The sequence below is a fragment of the Oculina patagonica genome, chromosome 7 (genome assembly GCF_052425735.1).
Source record: "Oculina patagonica isolate OP01 chromosome 7, crgOcupat, whole genome shotgun sequence".
Taxonomy (NCBI): Eukaryota; Metazoa; Cnidaria; class Anthozoa; order Scleractinia; family Oculinidae; genus Oculina; species Oculina patagonica.
This window is the reverse complement of record NC_135764.1, coordinates 31,541,793-31,561,967: the sequence shown is the minus strand read 5'-3', so window position 1 is coordinate 31,561,967 and position 20,175 is coordinate 31,541,793. Positions and strand designations below refer to the sequence as shown.

The 20,175-nt window shown below is 38.9% G+C and overlaps 1 protein-coding gene and 1 pseudogene across 2 annotated transcripts; both read left to right on the top strand.

The window, feature by feature from the left end:
- The first annotated feature begins 3,367 nt into the window (after positions 1-3,367).
- LOC144660421 (uncharacterized) lies at positions 3,368-6,396 on the top strand (annotated as a pseudogene). The gene is made up of 4 exons (XR_013572088.1): positions 3,368-4,015; positions 4,725-4,828; positions 5,186-5,286; positions 5,636-6,396. The product of XR_013572088.1 is annotated as an uncharacterized LOC144660421 (transcript).
- A 1,590-nt stretch (positions 6,397-7,986) lies between these two features.
- On the top strand, positions 7,987-19,964 carry LOC144661491 (uncharacterized). Its single transcript, XM_078522270.1, has 9 exons — positions 7,987-8,431; positions 9,880-10,166; positions 11,297-14,530; positions 15,323-15,445; positions 16,010-16,233; positions 16,812-16,927; positions 17,118-17,181; positions 17,340-17,364; positions 17,571-19,964. The coding sequence occupies exons 1-9, from the start codon at positions 8,325-8,327 to the stop codon at positions 17,606-17,608; spliced, it is 4,218 nt and encodes a 1,405-aa protein (XP_078378396.1). The 5' UTR covers positions 7,987-8,324; the 3' UTR covers positions 17,609-19,964.
- The last annotated feature ends 211 nt before the right edge of the window (positions 19,965-20,175 follow it).

Sequence of the window (20,175 nt, the reverse complement as noted above, 5' to 3'; positions counted from 1 at the left end):
TGGGATTTATGTAATCCTATTGCACAAAAACAACTTTTTCAAAAATTGAAACGTTATTCTTCCATTTGGAAATAATTATGTTAGCCCGAAATTGCGATTTGTTCAAAAGAGTAAGAACGGAGTAAACGCGGGCAAGAGTTTCTAAATTTTCTTCCAAAGAAGCGAAGTCGATTTTCAATTCGAGTAGTGTCCGCAAGAACTTCTTAATTTAAAGATTCGATAGCACTCCTGATGCTGTAGCAATTGAATATTAATTAGGACTGAAAACTAAGAAATATCATAATATATGCAAGACTACGCGAGCGAAGTACAGTAACAAGACCGAAGTAATCAAGTTTAATTAATATAACTTTGAATCGACAATTCAAAGTTATTCGAATTCGTAGAGTTAAATGTAATCATTAATCATTCCTTAGTTTTTATAGTCCTTCAGAATCTTTTAAATCAATATTTTTTACTGGGGGAGGGGGAGGGGTAATTTTCTGAGAAAGTCTTTTTTCACCTTTGCTTGTGGCAAGATTTTTTTTTCTAACCCATTAGACTATATGTTCTGCAAGAATTGTCTGTTTTGTCAAACACAGTATCCCATGAGTATCAGAGCTACTAACATATTTTTTCCTTTGACTTATTGTGCACGTTTTTTACCTTCTCCTTTGCAAGAGTTGCCTTTTGTCCTAACCCTTCTTATTCTGCCGGCTTTCATGGGTTTTTTGGAAATATCTCGTTCGCTTTTTAAGCAATACAAAAACCCTATGCTCGTCCCATAAACCTATGTTTAGGGGTGATGTGTAAATATTTAGGTGATTTTTGGAGATTTTCGGGAAGAGATAATTTTTCTTATAGGAGTTGTAAAATTTAGAAAAATAAGAAATATTGAAGATTTGATGTAGTTTTAAAATTAGAATTTGAAGTTTAAAATTAGTAGACGGACACCAGTTAGTCCCCCTGACAACCTGGAGTGCTCTTGCGTGGGCGTCAACTGTCGTTTGGTGTTCTAAAAATAATTTTCTTCCTTTTATTCCGTTTATAAATTACTATAAATTTCACTCAAATTTACGTTAAGTCCCCCGTTAAAAAATAACCTCTAACCTAATCCCTAAAAAATAAAAAAATACAATACAATACAAATTTTATTAACACTCCCTAGTGGGGCTTTTCAGTGCTAATAACCGATTAAAAACAAATTACAATACCATTATGATAACATAAAGACAGAATTTAAAAATTTTCACAATAAAAATTACAATAAAATGCATTTAATAAAATTTTTCATCATTATTAGCGTAACTTTATATCGGGTATTTTTTCGGCAAAATTTAACCATACGTTTATAGTTCAAAATGCAATGCGTGAATTCTAAATCGCTTGAAATTAAAAGGCATCTCTCACTCTTTCATAACTTGCTTTTCCTTTGAAATTAATTTCTAGACCTTCTACCCTCAAGTGATCTGACACGAATGTCAGCAGAATCTCCCCTTTCACGTGTGTTACACGCGTGCCGTACACGCGTGTCTTGCTTTCTTCTCATGTGGCTGTCGAGAATCGGGTAAAACCGTCTGTTTTGTTTCTGTTTTGGTTAGTCCCAAGGCTGCTTTCCATTAGTGAAAAAACAAAACATTACGAAGATGCATTCGAGCTTTGAATAAATTGCACTGCATCAAACATTCATATACCGCTAATAAAATTTGCAAGAGCTGACGTATCTCGCGTTAGCTCAGAATTAGCCCTTCGTCGGAGCTATTTCTGACGATAGTTAATTCACCTTTATCAACTTCTAGTTTATAATCAACTCTTTTACTTAGATTCAGTTTACCAAAAGTCATCAGTCATGGAATGCAAAATCATTTTGAACCTTCCTGCAAATTAGTATCGAACAATAAATGGCGTAAAACGCAAGTTACAGTGTTCTAAAAGAATGCAAGTTTTTAATGCAACAAGCGCTTTGGAATAGCGGGCAGGGTGCAAAGACTGCACGCAAAAAGGTCAACTCCGATGATGTTGCGAACAGTGTTTGCACCTGGTCTATTATAAACACTGTTGGCATTGTACGGGAGTTAACAGGCTCCAATAAAACCAAAGAATGCTTAGACTGTTCACAGCCCTCGATTTTCTCGTATTTTTCTTCAATCAATGGATTCCGTCTGGAAAATAATTAATTGACGCCAGCTCAAACTTCGCTCGCTGGCAGTTTGGATGTGACAACTGCGTTTTATGTAGTACATGATTTATTTTAAATTAAAAAAAAAAAAAAATTACTAAAATTTACCATCTTTATTATTTACTACGAATTAACTTATTTTAAAATTGTTATTGAAATTATTTGTAAATAGCGTAGTTAAATTTTAGTCTGTTTTTATTGTAAATATCAATTTAACCAGACGTTCTCGAATTCTCTCAATCCTTCTACTACCCCCCCTTTTCCTTTTAACGCCTGCTACGCAGGCTAAAGAGCAGACCAGAGCGGGCCGCAAGCGCAACTGACTCCCGTTAGTCCCGGTAGTGGACGGGAGGGGGGGGGGGGGGGCTCCTATATGAAAGGGACGGGGGGTGCTACTCGGAACATTTGAACTATTAAAATTCTTCCAGACCAATATTTGTCCCCTTAAAGATACCATTTTTCATGTCTAACCGGTTACACTCTTTAGTCTCTTTACACAGGTTAATGGTGTCGGGAATGGTGTTTTTCAATTTCTTCACCGGGCACGTGCAGCCCTAAAGGAGAACATGCCGGCTAGAAACACTGGCGTCCTGATCCTGAACGCCCAAAGTGAGATCAAAATCCAAAATTTACATTCCTAGGCGAGACGGCGAGCATTCCCGTCCCATTTAATTGGGAGTCTTCCTTCTTTCTTTGGATGGTTCGATTCCCGGATCTCGTCTCATCAAATCATATCCGAAAGGAATTCTGGGCAAAAATCAAATAACAAACGAAATGCACTGTGGGTAAGAAGTAAAAACAAGCCAACAACAACATATCATATTTTACGTTTAATCAGGCTTATTTTATCGAGGATAATCTTTTCGTGGGTTTGGAAGACGTTATTTAAGGTACAGTTGAAAATAACCTCCTATTATTACTGTATTTTAGTGCTCTATAAGGGCTAGAATCGAAGAAATCAGACTTACGTCATCTGGACTGTTTTCGTCGAGTCACGAAAGATCGAATGTTGTTTTTTACGGGTTCTTTATTTCTTGCTTCTTAAGCATTTAAATAATCTCACTGTAAGTGCACACTTTAATCAATAAATGTAGTTCTAGAATAAGTTATCTGCGCATTTGCATCTAGATAATTTTCTTACTCTTCCACCTTCTGCAGTCTGTACAGTTCACATGAATTAAATTGACTCATATTTAATATTTTTATGCATTAAGGGATAAGTGCATTTGGCACTATATAAATACTTTTATCATCATCGTCATCATCATTGTCATCATCATCTTCACCATCATTATTATGCGTTCATCGATAATTGAGTTAATGATCTTCGTTATTTTTACTAGCTTATTGATATCATACAAAAAAAATTTCATGTTTTAGCATTGTATACAAATAATAAAAGCAAGGAATGATGTCTTTGCAGATAAGCTTACCTTTTGATTAGGATGTGAGCATAACTGTGTGAGGACTGATATCATTGGATACTACACATGATGTCGGCAGACACGAAGGACTGTCCACTTGGACCTCCTCCTTCATACGAAATGACACAAGATGCAACAACACTTGTACTGAGACAGAAATTAAGCAAGATGTCACTGACTCTTCCTCTAAAACTCCTGAAAATTTAGAATTTGAAGATCCCCCACCATACAAAGAAAAGGAATCCCCCAGGGATACTGTCAGCAGCTTCCAATTTCTGTTCCCACTTATCACACGTCCCTGGGAAAGGTTCTTTAGTCTGTGTTGGAGAGACCAGTGGAGTATTTCTGCTGAAAATTTTGGCCACAACATGTCATACTATCAGATGAACTACACATGGCTGCTGATAGTTCTTGTTGTTGTTTCTCTTGTATTGTGAGTATTCTTTTACTATGTAAATACTTCTAAAGCTGTTTTAGGTGTTTTCAGCATAATTATTTTCAGTTTGAATGTGCCAGCTATCATCAACACCTTGATTTCTTATACTTTTTGATTACCCACGGCAGATGTTTTGACATGATCCTGAATAGTATTTTGATTATGAACATCCATAATTCTACCAGTACCCATTTTTACTCCTGGATAAAGGAGTGTACTATATTAAGGTGTCTCACCTAAGAACATGACACAACGAAGATGATGATGTCTTTCTTGGGGTCTTCAGGACAGAATGCCCATATCTTATACCATCAAAGACTTGTTTAGGATTTCACATGATGGGAAAAAAGATACCATCAAACGGTGTTTGTGGTTTAGACCAATCAGGTATGAACATTTGGTATCATTTATGGGTAAAGAAAGCTTCTGTGACCTCCAGGATAAACATGCACAATATTGCAATTCGTTTTTGTATGTAAGTATTGTGAAAATAAAAAAAACATGTTCACGAGAGTTCAACCCACCCCCCCCCCCCCCCATCCCCAAGGTAGAACACCAATTCAAATTGGGTCATTAAAATCATTTGCCAGATTCTTTGAGTTGATAGGTCTACAGGGGAATATTTTAGAAACAAGTTTTGGGAAAGTCATTTTGCATGTTACCCTCTTTAAAATTATTAACAATCAATATTAATTATTGTTCACAGGATTGACTCTGCAGAATTAAACTTTTGTGTTTTATGGACATGTGTTACAGTTCTTCTGATCTACGCACTGAACATCTTTGGATGTTGCCCTATTAAGTTGTTAGGTAAGCTCATGCCACTGCAAGATTAAATGGAAATGTATCTGGCTTTTATATCTCATGTACAGCTTATTATACCTCAAATAAATACCTGAGGGGCCTAGCTTTTTCAACTCCACCTTAGAGACCCGGCGTTTATTCGGTACTTGGGGCATTTATAATTGGGAAAATATGGTAACCTTAATTTTCATTTAATTGAAGGAGAGTAACCTGGAAATGTGAATCTCCTATTTCAGTGACATAAGTTTGAAGTTTCATCAGAGCAACACTCTTATTTAAAGTTTATTGAGACATATCCCTTTCATTTATTCAGACAATACCGAAAATGTAATTACTGTGAATGTTTGTTCAACTGTATTTCAGGTCGGAAGCTGACTCTATCAGAACAGTTAACAGCGCTGATCATGTTTGAGCTTCCTTTCTATGGGCTACTTCCTGGTGCTGTCCCTTTCATATTTTACATTCTTGGTAAGCTATTCAAGCCATTTGTTGTTGTTTTTTTCAATAATTTTAATTTATATTTTCTCTGTCAGTGTCCCAAGTTCATTCGTTACAGTACCATAATTTCTGAAACAAAGGAAAATGAAATCAAAAACAAAAACCTTAATTAAACAAATTTAACTAAAGATGATACTAAGTTATTGTTACGCATTAGTATATCATTGTAGAGATTTATTTATGACCATTAATTTTTCCTTAGAGAAAGCTGGCTAAATAGTGTTCTTAGTCTTATTCTGCTTGATATTTACAGTCATTTTCTATGTCAGTTCAGTTTTAATTATCACTGTAAACAGTCTCTCTTTTTTGTTTTCAGCTCCATTTGCCTGTTTTGTGATGGTTCACGCATGTTTGACACCTGTCAACAAGGGTGTTGCAGGGATTGCTGAAATTCATCACATCTGATCTGCAAATACAGAGAAAGTTAAATTCTTGGCTTATTATTAACAAGTCCACATAATATTGATAAAACGGGGATAATATTTTTACAGGTCTAATGAGTACTGCATTGAACTAGGGTTTTTTTAATAATGCAATCAAATGGCATTTAATAAAGACATAATATTATACATAATTGGGCATTCCATAGGACCTGAGCATACACTCTCTACCCTGAAGTAGTGTCAACTTTTAGGGTCTTGTGTTGCAAATGAAACAGATCTGCAAGGTCCCCATAAAATTTTAAAGTTACTGTAATAGTTTTGTTGAGATATACCATAGTTATTTTTAGAAGAAATTAAAATACCGGTATGTATTGATTTGAGGAAACTTTAAAACATAGTTGAAAGGGTCTGTTAGTTTAGACATATATAGAAAAGTGAAGTGACGAATAAGGTAAAGTAAAGTTAAATTTATTTATCAGTTTTCTTGTCTAAAAGTATTCTTATATAAAACTCTACTCTAAACATTTCCTGAATATATTTATATCTGATGTATAAAATTATTAGGCTCTAGCTGTATATGTGATGAATAATGTTATTTTGTTAAAATTTGTAAATACAAAAAATACCTTGTGCAACTAAGGGAAGGGACAATATTTATACAAACCAAAAATTCATTAAAAATGAAAGTACAAAATGTTTTTGAGTGTGTTAAATGCAGATGGGGTATGATGGTGGGATATGATGTAAATCTGTATACTGGTACCCCAAGGGTGCATATGACCCCTAGGTCATCCATCATGTAGCCTTTTGTATTACAAAACTGGCAGGATTTCCTAAGTGTGTGCTTTGTTTCAGTGGTGGAGTTGTGAGGGGAGTGGGGACATGGGAGTAAGATCTCCTGTATTTGACTAGGGAGCCTGTCCACAGGCTACTAGCCTGTTCCAGGCATTAGGTAAGTTGGGAAGTAGTGAAAAGAACATGGAGTGGAAAAATGGTGAGGGGTTTGTGGGGAGAGATCAAGATAATGCATTCTCTCAGTGCCTTCTTCCCCACACCCCTTTTCTTAATTTTTGCTTTCTGTATTCCGCACTGGAGTGAAAAAGTGAGGGCCATTTTTGAAGAAATAACGACTGAAAAACCTTTGTAACCCTTCATGAAAAATATAATAATAATAATAATAATAATAATAATAATAAAAGATTTATATAGCGCCATATCCATGGCTCATCGCGCTTTACAGTAAAAATATTATTAAAAAAATGAAAAGCTTACTTAAAAAATTTACATAGATGATTAAAGGAAATACTAACAAATAAAATAGCTGAGCTGTAAAAATGGAAATAAAAACTAAGAATCATTAAAATCTTTGAATGAAAAACTAACTCATTAACTAACTTAACTAATTAACTGAGTGACTAGGTCGGGATCAAATCGTCTCTCCCGGTTCCACCCATTCTCGTCCCCATAGCCCTTTCGTTTCTCTTAGCCGACTTGGCACGAGAAAACGGAGGGCTCTGGGGACATATGATTTTTGAATTAATTCGAATTTTTTTGATTGGCTGTTTGGAACAAAGAATTCCTAAACGGAAGTCGAAAACGTAACGACTCTCTCATACATTCTTTTGAAACGTCATGACTGCATACATGAAGACCGGAAGTCCTAGAATCTAGGACTGGAAAATCCTGTGTCCCCAGAGCCCTTTGTTTTCTCGTGCCAAGGCCCAGCCGGCTAAGAGAAACAAAAGGGCTATGGGGACGAGAATGGGTTCCACCGGCCACCAATATCTATTCCCACACTAAGTATAACTTCCAAAAAGCTTCCTGCGCATGAAGAGGAAAAAGAAATTTTGGGCAAAATTGTGGAGTGCCAAAATTGTTAGTTTTTTCGCAATCCAAAATGATTTAACACTACAAACAGCCCAATTATTGGGCTCTTTAAATTGTCCTCAGTCTTGATAACTGTACCATAATTTTCGCGTAAAATGCTAATCTTTTCAACTAAAGGGCTGCTATGAAGCCGAGAGACGGCTGGGTAGCCTGTGGTCAAAATTAGAGTGGGAAATTTGCACGAAAATGATTGAGATTCCCCTTCTTCCGCCAATAACCTGCAAAAGCGACAAATGTTTCTAAAATGGCATAGAATTGTTATTAAAACTTGCATTTGCATATCCGTAGAAAGAAATCCCGAGGGATGAGGGCCCAGTCGGGTAAACTTTGATACGAGCCAGCGTTTTGAGAAAAAAAATTTCAGCGGGCAACTTCCTGGAAAATAGAATGCGACACGCATATCCAACATGGCGGTCTTTTTCTAGCTGAGAATTGTGTCTTTTCACATGTAAATATAAGCACCTTTGCATCACATTTCGAGAGCTTTGCCGGTGTGGTGACTTAAAAGAGTTACAGACATCTCGCTTTCAAGAAGTAATGCGTTGCAGATGGTCGAACTGAGCATGTGAATTGCTATCAAACGTCTATTATTACTGACCGTGTTTGAATTAAGTTTTCGTCGCATGGCCGTCCGCTACGGTCGATTCTATTGTTCGCTCAATGTCACGTTGTGAGATTCTTCGAGCCTTCGCTTGTACCTCGATTAGGAAGACAGTAAATTTTCATGGATTATCATGAGTGATCCAAACGCCAGTGAACAAGCTCTTAATGGACCAAAGTGCATTGAAATTCCACGAGGTTGGAGCCGAATTCTCGAAAATGGTTCTATTTTATACATAAGGTAAGTTAACGCTGTAAACTATCCTTAATTTGGTGTTACTGCGTAAATTAAGGAAAGATTAACTGCAAGCATAATGTGTCAAAAATCTTAACCTTGTTGTTCGTATATTGTCATCTTCAAAGCAATACAAGGAAGCCCATATTATTATCATTTGGCGGCGCTCGGCTGGGGGACGATAAACAAATTAAATTTTCGTATACATAGTCTGAAACGTTAAGAATTAACCGTAGCCTAAGTCTGTAAAGCTTTTTCTTTCAAAACAGTTCTGCTTTACGTATTTTTTTTCTCGTATAGATCGAAGTTTTCTTTCTTTTCATGGGAATTTCGATCGATTTCTTCCTTTAGGATGTAAATGTAAGGTTCCTCGATTGAAGCCATTTATTAACATTTCACTCGTAGCGTTGTGCGATTTCTGTGAAAGAAGCCTTCTTTATTTTATAATAGGGCGAAATAGATTAGAAAGTTTAATTCTAGGGAAAATGAAGCATTGCATCTACCAGGAAATGTAAAACAAATAAACCCCCCTTTGAGTTAAACATTGACAAATTTGATTACAGTCCTGCCAAAATAAAGGAAGCAAAACACATGCCTTGTTTTTATCCCTGGGGGTAGGCATGAAAAAATGATTGTCAGGAGAGGAGGTTTTACCCTTCAGGGCATTTTGAAACCCCTGATTCTTTAAGATACTTCAAGTTATTTACAGAACAGGTTTGTGGGTCCAATTTTGGCAAAATTGTAGCGAACCTCTGCTCTTGAGGCAAGTTGATGCTGAAATGCCTAAATTACAAATTTTGCCAGACAAGGGAGAATAAGCATTTAATTATAACCAAAAAAGGAAAAAAATGGTTGCTTTTAAATTTCCCGCGCAGCACCATTTTGGAATTATGATGTTTACAAATGCGTTGCTTAATTGTTTCACACAAAAGAACCTCTGCTTCTTAACAATAGCGGCAATGCATTGACATCATAAAATCAAAATGGCAGTGCACAGGAAATTTAAAACTGATATTCTTTTCCGTTTATTATTAAAATTAAATGTTATTTCTCCCTTGTCCAGTAAAATTTGTAATCTAGGCATTGTTTTAAACAACCCGGCATCAACTTGCCTCAAGAGCAGAGGTTCCTTTTAAGTTACATAAAGATTAAATTGACACCTCTTTCCTGGAAACTATTTAAGTGACAGGCCAGTAAACCATTCAGGATGCTAGAAAACAAGCGAAGACAAGTGATGTATATTAAGCTTTTTAAGAAATATTTCTTTCAAGCTTCTCAGGTCATTTATTACACTGATAAACTCTAAAAATGTATCATTTGATACTTTTATGAAATAGGTACATTTTCTTTGTGATTGTGAATGTGATCATGGGCGATAACAGTACACACAGCATTTAAAGTTGATATGTAACATGTTATTTACTTGTTTACAAATAATATGCATTTTTCATCAGCCCAAACAACAGCCGACTAAGGTCATTGGATCATGTGGTTGAATATCTCAAGACAGAGGGGACATGTAAATGTGGACTGGAATGTCCCTTTTTTGTTCACAAAGTGTTCAACTTTGATGCAAGAATACCAAGCAAGTTAATCCCAGTCAATAACAGGAAAGAACCTTCACAATCAGGCTGTAAACACTGTGTTATAGACTATTTAGATGTGCAGCCATCAGATATTGCAGTGAAGCTAGCTAATGATGTCAAACTGCCACCGTTTTCGACGCTGGCACAAAAAAGAGGTACCATATGCTTATTATGCTGTTTACAGAAAGGTTGTTCAAAGGGAACATAAAAGCACACATGACAATGCCGAAAGTAGTCTGGGATAAAACCAATAACAGGGCTGTCATTACGTTTTTAAGCAGCCAAAACATTGAAGTTCTGAACCGTAGTACGTACCGTATTTACTCGAATAAGGGCGCGGTGCTTATTACATTTTTTGCGCCTCAAGTGCGGCGCTTATTCGAGGGCGGGGCTTATTTGAGGGCGGCGCTTATTTAAAAATTGGACGCCACAAACAATCTAATATCGAGGAAACTTCTACATTGACTAAAAGAAGAGACTTCTGATTGTCAGTATTCGTCTCTTACGGAGGAGAGTTTTTGTGCTTGCTGTCCGGAGAAAGTTCACGGCCTTCACAACGTTAACAGAACTACGTATTTTAAGAATTTTGGATAGAAAAAATAATGGGCGAGCGGTAAAATCAGGAACCCATTAGTAATGGGATCCTGGTAAAATATAATAGTTTTGAACTGCAAAACATCGCTTTTGACGAAAAGGAATTTCCAAGGCTGTTTTAGAGTTACTTTGTAGTGCTATTTTTAGTTATACGGAATTCCTCAAATAAGCGCCTCATCGAGACTGCGGCGCTTATTCGGGGGCGGCGCTTATTCGAGTAAATACGGTTAGTGTAACATAAAACCAATCGTCATCTTCACCCGTAACATCGAATGAACTTAGCGGTAACAGGCATTATGAGTTGCGGCCTTTAATGGCAGCCCTGAATAAATTTTGTTAAATACCCAGAACCTGCAATATCTTGACCTTATATTAAAGAACTGTAACAGCAGGAAATGTGGATGAAAGAGGTTTTGAATAGGACATAAAGTTGACTTCTGTGGAACAACTTTTTTGGAAACAGTTATTATAGCTGTAATTTGCTGAGCCAAACAATCATACTTTATAAACACAAACACACCATTTCAAAAGGCATGATTATCTAACTGTTTGATATTCAGTCTTATTTTTCTTTATTCATGTACATGTCTTTTTTATCACACACCAGCGTTTCATTTACAGGCTAAGAAAAGCTAAGAAAACTACTAAATTGTAAGTTCTTTGTGGTCACATTACTTTTTTTATTTCTTAGGTCCAGGAAGACCTCGAAATCCCTTAGCCAAGTCACGGAGGGTTGGAAGTCGAAAGCCTGACCTTGACCGGCCAACATCCCCACTTCACAACATTCCTCTGCCTGTACCAAGCTCTATTGTCAACAGCCCTGTACAGAGTGTACCAACCAACATTGCTGTCGAGCAGGGACCTCTACCGAGCTTCGCGACCATCGTGAGCAGTTCTAAACTCTTTAACCCTGGAGCAGGTCTGGGAAGCACCTTGTTGTCAAGTAGCACTGTAACAAGTGCAGTTAGCAGCTCCCCGATAACAGCAACATCATTGCAGTCATCAAAGGCAATCACTGCCGCAAGTAATGTTGCTGTTAGTTCATCTGCCACTTTTACCAGCCCAGCATCAACAAGGCAAGTAGTAACAGAGGCTTCGAAAACTACAGCCTCTGTTACAAGCACAGTAGTTGTCAGTCATCAACGTGCAGCAGTGGTTCCAGCATCGTTACCCTCAAGAAATCCACCAAAATGTTTGGGTACATCAGGGTTAAGTACAACAAGTACTTCATTGACAACTTCAGCACCAAGCAGGAATGACCCCAGCAAGGAAACAATTGTATCAAGTTCTACGACATCAGTAGTGTCGACAAGTATTACAACTGTACCAGTAACAAAACAAGATGTAAAGTCTGTTGCCAATGTAAGCAAGTTTCCTGGTGTTAAAACAAGTGCTAAAGTGCCAGCTCCTCGTACCAGCAAATCAACCAAATCTTATGGACCCAGGAAAACAGTTGCAGCCACTCTTAAAGCAGCTGCTGCTACTGTGAAAGTATCTACTGTAACAACAGAAGCTACAAGAGCGGGAACTGATAGTCCTCTTCAAAGAACTCAGGTTGCAACTACTACTGCAACTGTTCCTTCCTCTGAGAAGGTGACAGCAGCCAGCAGTGCCAGCAAACCTTCATCTCAAGTGGTCCCAACACCATTTGTGACAACCACTGTGCAAGCACCTGCATTATTTCACAGTGTTCTGAAAGATGCAATTATAAAGGAACAGGGGCGTGTTGTTTCTTCACCGAGTACCATCGCCACCACAGTGCCGGGTAACAGTACAGTACTTGCCACGCCCAGTCATGGTCCAAGAGCTGCTCAAACAGCTAGTAGTACTCCTGCCCGTAGCAAGTCGGCAGCAACCAAAGAAATCACTCAGGCTACAACAGCATTGGTTCAAAGTGTCAAAGCAAGCCATGCGACACCAACTGTCCCCCAACATGTACCGGCTCACAGACCTCAGCCACCAGTGAAAACAGGGAATGGCTTCGGTGGTCATGCATCTTTGGCCAGCAGCACAAGTCAACAGCAGAACGTCCAGGCTGTCACTGTGGCTCAAAGTGCAGCTCAAATACCATCTTCAGCAAGTAGTTATGAACAGGTCAAAAATACAGCTGGGTCTTCACAAGTACCAGCTCTGCAGATTGCGGCGCCTCAAACACAGGGAGGGGTCTTCTTTCAAGGAAATGGAAATCAAATGTTCCAGATGAATGTGGATTCTAGCCAGCTGAAGGGAGCATATCAACTTCATGGTGCATTGTACCAAGGTGCAATCCCAGCTACGTTTCTTGCTACGGCTAATACGAACAAATCAGCATCACCTAATTCCCCAGTAGGGATCCCTCAAGCTATGTACCCTACCAACCCTTACATGCTTGGCATCGTGATGCCTACGGCAATAACACAAGCAAACCAGCCGCCGGGTCAATCGGTACCAACAACAGCTACATCTCCATCAGCGACGGCAGCTGCAGTTGCTGCTGCTTCAGTGGCTTCATACTCCTACCCTAATCAAAATGCAGCCATTGCGGCCGCATTTGAGTCATTTGTTCCCATCGCTCCAGCTGCTTCCCCGAGGTTTTCTCAGACATTGGCTCATTTGGCAAGTGCTTACACTCCGTTTCTACCAAGAGCTGCTGTTCCAGGAAATGCTCCTGTGCAATTTGCCGCTCAGAGAGTGATGCCGATGAGTACAATGCATCCACAAACAGGTGGAAATGGACAAATGGGGCAGACAGTATTGAACCTTGGAGACTATGCTGTTAAATATCCAGTAAACGCAGTGAAACCTGGCTCGTACAATCCTCAACCTTCCACTGCCAGTAATGCTGCACAAGCCAACACCCATCCTCAAACAGCTGTTGTTGCTGCAATGCCATATGTTGCATTTGGTCAAATCAACCATCCCCGTTTTCCATTTTCTGTGAATTTTGCAGCTCCTAGTGTGAGTACAAATCCTTCTGTGACATCATCCTCACCATCACCATCATGCAGTTTTGTTACCTCGGCAACTACGCCTCACCAATATGGGGCTGGCATTAATACCGATTCCCACACTGGCGGTGCCGTGCTGGGTTATGTAGCAATGCCATTCAGTACCAACCCAGGCGGCACAAGTCACCCTCCATCTGTTCCGAACCCTCATCCGGGCAGTGCCTTTTCACCTCCGTCCAGCCATAGCAGTGCGAGTCATAATAATCAAAGGATGGATGTGTCAGGTCCGGTCCAACACCTGCCGTCATGGTGCAGTACCAAGGGTTTAACAGGGGCAACAAATAAACGAAGGTGCAGCACTCCGGAGAGCAGCAGCTCAGGGTGCTGCAGTGTACCAAATTCATGTGCTTCATATTCTGTGCCTTCTAGTAGAAGCAGTTGTATGGAAGTCAGTGCATCTTCTGCGACAGCTTCAAGAACATCAAGCACCAGCTCCAGTCAGTCACCTAGACATCCCAGTGTAACTTCTCCGTTGAACTCTCCATTGCCGATGCCGATGCCCAACCAGGGGCTATCTGCATGCCGTGGATCACCCAAGGGTGATTCACCATTAGCAAATAGTAAAAGCAGTATAGAAGGCATTCCTTCACACATTCAGTCGTTTAATGCAATTGATAGCCATCAGGTGAAAACTTCATCATCTGAATTTAAGAGAACTTACAATGACAGCAGTGAGCAAACAAAAAAGACAAAATACAACGAGTCAGCTTATTATGAAGCTAATCCCCTTCTTGGCCTGAAAAGGTCTTGTGAGGCCATAGAAGCATACTGCAGCCCAGAGAGAGATGACGAGGATGATGAGGATGATATTGATGATCCTGGGGCATCAAAAAACGAGGAATCTTCCCCTGAAAACAACCAATCAGGGGAAGGAAATCTAAACAGCAAAAAATGTAGCAACTTAAACAGCTACAATGAAAACAATGACCGCAGTAGAGGTAAGGGAGTTCTTCACAGTTTTTCTCCAGTTGTATTGTGTGTCATGATTTAACTGGAAGTCAGTATCCCTTTAAGCATCACATTTAAGGGGCAATTATTTGACCTGGGGTAACTACTAGTTAGTGACACTGCTGATTATCTGAGGGAGGACCATCATATCCCAAATCATAATCATTTTCTATCATTTCCACTCTTTCAGCCCAGTTTAATGCATCGTTTTACAGGGAGCCAAGCCAACACACGCGATTTGTTACAGAAACTGTTGCAGTTGTTTAGCAAATCATGATAGGGCATGGTTAGGGAACATATTTGTGTCATGCCAATTCCTAGGTTTAAATTAGGTGAAACTGCAATACTACAGGGGGGAATGCAAAATTGTTCATGAAAGCTGGAGTTTGAGACAGTTCTAGAGTGTTTCGTCACATTTCCTAACACCGAGAAGAGGGTTGAAGATACGACGCGCAGCAGAGTATTTTTGACGAAATTCGAGGTGTTTGGAAATGTGATGAAACACTCTCCGAGTGTTTGATACATCTTCTCAATCGAAACTAAAACTACGAAATAAACGGAAAAAATATAATTGCAAAAATCTACGCTAATTAAGATCAGATTTCCAAACCACCGTCACGGTTGTGGTTTTCTTTGTTTTAACTTGATGGATTATTACCGAGTTTGAGAGCGTTCCTGTCCTGTAAAATAGTACTGCATCCAAAGGAAACAGGCTTTGGTTGCGAGATGGAGGGATCCTATTGTAATTTCAATACATGTGATATGCTTTGTACTATTTACAGGAATACGTAACTCCCGAGGTGAGCAATCTGTACCAATTGAGAATGAGCCAATCAGTAGCAAGCGCCAGTCTCACTCAGTTTATAATGGAGACGTTTCACCCAATCAAAAGGAGGCAGCACGCGGTAAGAAATAACGCATCTTGTTGTTCGTTCGTTGGTCTTCAAAACTGGCCTCAGTCTTTCCCAGTTTCAGCCATCGTTGTTTCTTTTTGGTTTACTTTCGTATTTTTGGTGTTTTTATCCCTTAGTTAAAGGGAGTGTGTCATGGTTGAGTTAATTTTTTTTATTAACTTTTACAAATAACTGCTATGAAACTTAATGTTTGCAAGGAAATTACTTCTATGGAATATATAATTTTTAAGTTTCAAGACTAACTTTTAAAACTGTTCAGCCCAACAATATTTCGAAACCCATATTGCAATCCGTTTCAATCTTCGTCACTTTTTGCCTTTCGTACCTTTTGTATTTGCTGTGTTATTTAAATGTTCCTTCAATGTTTTAAGAGGAATTTGATGGTCATTTCCCATCTTTAAATTTGGCTAAAATGAGTGACAGAGTCCGTTTAACTATTATTTTGAATTTTCTTCGATCTAAAGGCAATTTTGTATATCGCAAAAAATGACTGCCCTCGCTGAGCAACAAAATTATATGCACGCAATAACAACGGTTTTGTTTCCAACGTTTCAGTGCAAATGATCAATCAGGACGCATATCTACCAGTCAAGACAAATCCCATATCATCCAACACGGCTGCTAACCAGGCGTGCATGTATGAGCCGCCCGTGCCCATTACAAGACCTCAGTTTGATATCGGTGATATTGTGTGGGCGCAGGCTCGTGGTTTGCCTTCATGGCCCGGGAAGGTGGTGGATGCCAGCGAGGTTGGAAAGGGGAGACCAGATGATGGAAAGGTACATGATTTTTTCTCTGGGTCGCGTAAGTAAGGGGCTGATTGCATGATGGTGCCAGTATGACTAACAAAACCGGGTCCTCCCTTGATAGCGCCTCATTGGGGTTGCCATTGGACAACGTCAAGTATGACATTATTCATTAAAGTTTTACATCGACCGTCGTTCAGAGTAGATTTTAAATGGGTTCAGACTTCAAGGGTCCCATGGATGTAAATTTTTTCTTGTGACGAACAAAATGGTATTTTCTTGACGACTACAAGCTTCTCAGTGCATTTAGTCCACGAGATTGAGTACGAGAAGGAATTTTCAAACCAATTTCATGTGCCTCCTATAATCACTTTTCACACCAATCTTATCCCTTACGTTAATTTATGTGTTAGTTAGCAACAAGAAATAGTTCTAGTCCGGGGATACAATTGTCTCAAAATTCAAAGTCGTACTCGTCGTATTTGATCTTGTAGTCATAGTCAAATCTACAGGTCGCTAGTGTTTCTCTCTATTTCTTGCACTAGTGAAGTCTCAAGAATCTCCAGAACCTTTCTAGCTAACATATGACAATGTAATTTGTTGAATTTTAGCGCTGGGTCATGTGGTTTGGTGATCATACGTTCAGTCAAGTTGAAGTGGACAGACTTAAAACACTCTCTGAAGGACTGAGAACGCTTGACGATAAAGCTCGCAAGAAAAAATACAAGTAAGGATAATACACCGCAGAAAAATCCAATTTGAACCTCCATGCTTACAGTTGAGAGTTTTACGAGACCCGAATACTCATGGAAAGACCTCCAAACGTTTTCAATCTTTTTTTCCAGATTGAAAAATTCCGACCACTCGGTTTAAACTTGAGAATTTTTTTGTATGAAAACATTTCTTGTTTATTTTAGAGCCAAGAAGGCAAGGATTGGTTTAGAGCAGGCAATAAGTGAGGCCTTAGAAGCTCTCGAAATGGTACGTTCACTTCAAATAGAGTGCGCTTTCTCTGATTTTCCTCTTTGTTTATTTAGTTTTGTTGTGGTAAATGACTTATCACACTTTTAGCAAACTTTGTTTTTTTTTTAATTTGTTGTCTAAACTGCTTCTTTTTTTGTTGTCCTTTGATGTTTCAGAGAGAACGACTTCGAGGCAGGCAAAGTGAGTTTATTCTATTATTAAATTTTTCAAACTTTCAAATCACCATAAATCTTAACACTTTTACACGAGTAGTTTCAAAATGGACATCCATTTTGTCCCACGACCGTACTTATGATTGACATGTCACGTGACATGGTTCTTCCAGTGTCCGTTTGGTTTCCTAGAAATTAATGTGGTTTGTTTTTGTTTTGATTGCTTTGTTTTAGCGGCCAGATCAAAAGCCAAGAAGAAACGCATTAGATGACGTTGCAACTCATTTCTGAATGTTAGCAATGTACGTTTTTGAAGTAGCCGACAAGACGCCCTTGAAGAAAAGCTTTACACGTATTAATATATTGATAAGTAAAATAGAGAGTTGTAGGGTACCTTGTAAGTATTTTCGGACAAATTACTTTTTATCGAAGCTTTCAGGGGAAAAGGGTTACCGCTCTTCTCTTGGATGCATTTCTTATCAATTTACAGTAATCTAGTCCCTGTTTGTATAGACTGTAAAATTGCGGCAGGAAAATTGAAGTAATCACACATGTCACAGAGTCAATCATTAACTCTCCAAAGGTATATCTAACCAATCAGCTCGAAGCAAACGTGTAATCGGCTTCAAGCGCGGGAAAACATGTAACCGTGACATCATCAAGCGTGGGAAGGCTTACCTCCGGCGTCCAGCGCGGGAAAACTTGTAACCGGCGTCAAGGGCGGGAAATCTTATAACAGGCGGAACGTGCGGAAAAAGTCACATGGGCAAAACCACGTAACTGAAGATGACATCTTTACTCTGATTGGTTAGATCATGCTGTGCGAGTTTCTTGAACCAATCACAAGGCTTAGTAAACGAAAAGAACTAACTGAAAGCATTTACTTCAAGGCACAGAAAACCACGTTGACTACTTACTTCAGTTAGCAAGCAACGATTTAGACGTTTATAATAACTAAACAAGTGTAAGCAAAAAATTGTGTGCAACAGTAGACTCTTATTGCTGTGTTTTCTGTCTGTTGAACATATTATCTAGTATCAATTTGCGCAGCTGAAGTTTAGCCCTTGTCCATAGCGAAAGCGAATTTTCCTTGCCTTGAAACGAAAGGAGGGCTGCTTAAATCTATAACGAAATTTAACTTATTTTATACATTTTAGTCGATTAAGCTGGTAGAGATGTGTTAGCAAAACCAACTTCGCTATCCACTGAACGGCAAAGACGTGTATGCGGTTGAAAGCGCGGGAAAAGCGGCACAAGCGATTTTGGTTTGGTTCCTAATTGGCTGAAAAGACAATATCCTGGCGCTGATTGGTTAAGGCACGTGTCAGAAAGTTTTATTTAACCAGCTGTAAAGCTCTGCTTACACAAACCTAAATAGATTAATTATTTTTGAAGGTCATGGAAAAGCGTCCACAAACGAAGTTTTACAATTCATTTCAGCGTTAACTTGTTTCATGCTTCTTTCTGGCTTCTAGATTTCTGGCTTCCAACATTTTTGTGTAGAGTTCTATTTCGATTTTTCAGAAACGTTTGGGCCAACTTACGAGAAGCCCGTTTGTTTCCAAGTTGGGGGAGGGAGGGGGATTGATTTTTACCTTTCGGGGGGAGGGAAAGGGTAGTAAGTATCTGATTGAGTACTGTTGGGCAGTCTTACAGTAAATCTTGCACCAAATGAACTGATGATTTCTGTTAAGAAAATGTCTCATGTAAATATTCGTTTGTCGTCCTTACCCATTCAGAGCGAACGTTGTGCAGTATCTATTTCCTCCTCTGAATATCAGTAGAGAATGGCGTGTGTGTTTTAGAGCAGTTTTCAATTGAGTGTCGTAAAACCAAAACCAAAGTAATCAGTCTGGCCAATCACAAAGGACACAGACAATCCAGTGAACCAATCAAAACTCGAAGCAAATACATGTAGCTGGCACGAAGCGCGGGAAAACGTGCGCGAGCAAGTCGCGATTGGTTTTGGTTTTACTCCTGATTGGCCGAGAAAGTGGCGCGAAATTTTTAAACCAATCACTAAGCGTAGTGAACGCAAAACCAAAGCAAACGCAAAGTACTTTCGACACTCAAGTGAAAACCGCTCTATCAGATTTACGCAACTTATCAGACGTTACTTGGTTCGTCTCCACTAACGAATTTATTTCGAAGCCGAAACTTGTGACCATCAAAGCAAAAAGAAATGATTTTTTTTCGTGATCAAGCGACCGTAAGCTTGTTGACACAGACATTTTCGTAGGGCTAAGCAGTTGTAAGCGGAAAGAGGCGTTGCGTGACGTCCCAAGTAACGACTGCGAAAGAGAATGGTACGTCACGCAATTAACGTGACTGCCCACTTTTTTATATCTATAATAATTTTCTCCCAACTTATTCTATGAAAAATGTATGTACACCATCAAGGAGAACCTGTGTGTTGATATCTGGGCATGAACGAGTACGTGTAAAATTAGCAGGGATTATTTTTGTAAGGGAACTAGTAGTGTACATAGCTGTAATTAAATTTTCCACCTCTTTTAATGTATCGTCGATTTGGGAGAGTAAATCCCGAATCGATCACTTGACTTAATTGCTTTTCTCAAAAAAGCTTAACGGTTGCTGATTTCATCATTAAATTAAAATGTTAGACTTTATCGTTCTCTTGTTGGGTCTTGTCTGAAACTCGTTTGCTTAGGGTTAAGCCCTGGCCAAACGGTAACGCAAGTAAAACTTGAGTACAGACTTGCTTTGGCTGGCCAAATGGCCTTGCAAGTTTACTCGCAAGTTGTTTAAAAAAGCCATTTCAATGGTTCTTTGCGCGCTGCAAATCAGTACTTGAAGAAAACAGCAAGACTTGTGTTGA

Bases quoted from the DNA above. Each gene is read 5' to 3' on its own strand.
- LOC144661491 (XM_078522270.1), top strand. From the start codon at position 8,325: ATGAGTGATCCAAACGCCAGTGAACAAGCTCTTAATGGACCAAAGTGC. The intron at 8,432-9,879 runs GTAAGTTAACGC...ATTTTTCATCAG, and splicing joins GGTTCTATTTTATACATAAG to CCCAAACAACAGCCGACTAA. The intron at 15,446-16,009 runs GTAAGAAATAAC...CCAACGTTTCAG, and splicing joins TCAAAAGGAGGCAGCACGCG to TGCAAATGATCAATCAGGAC.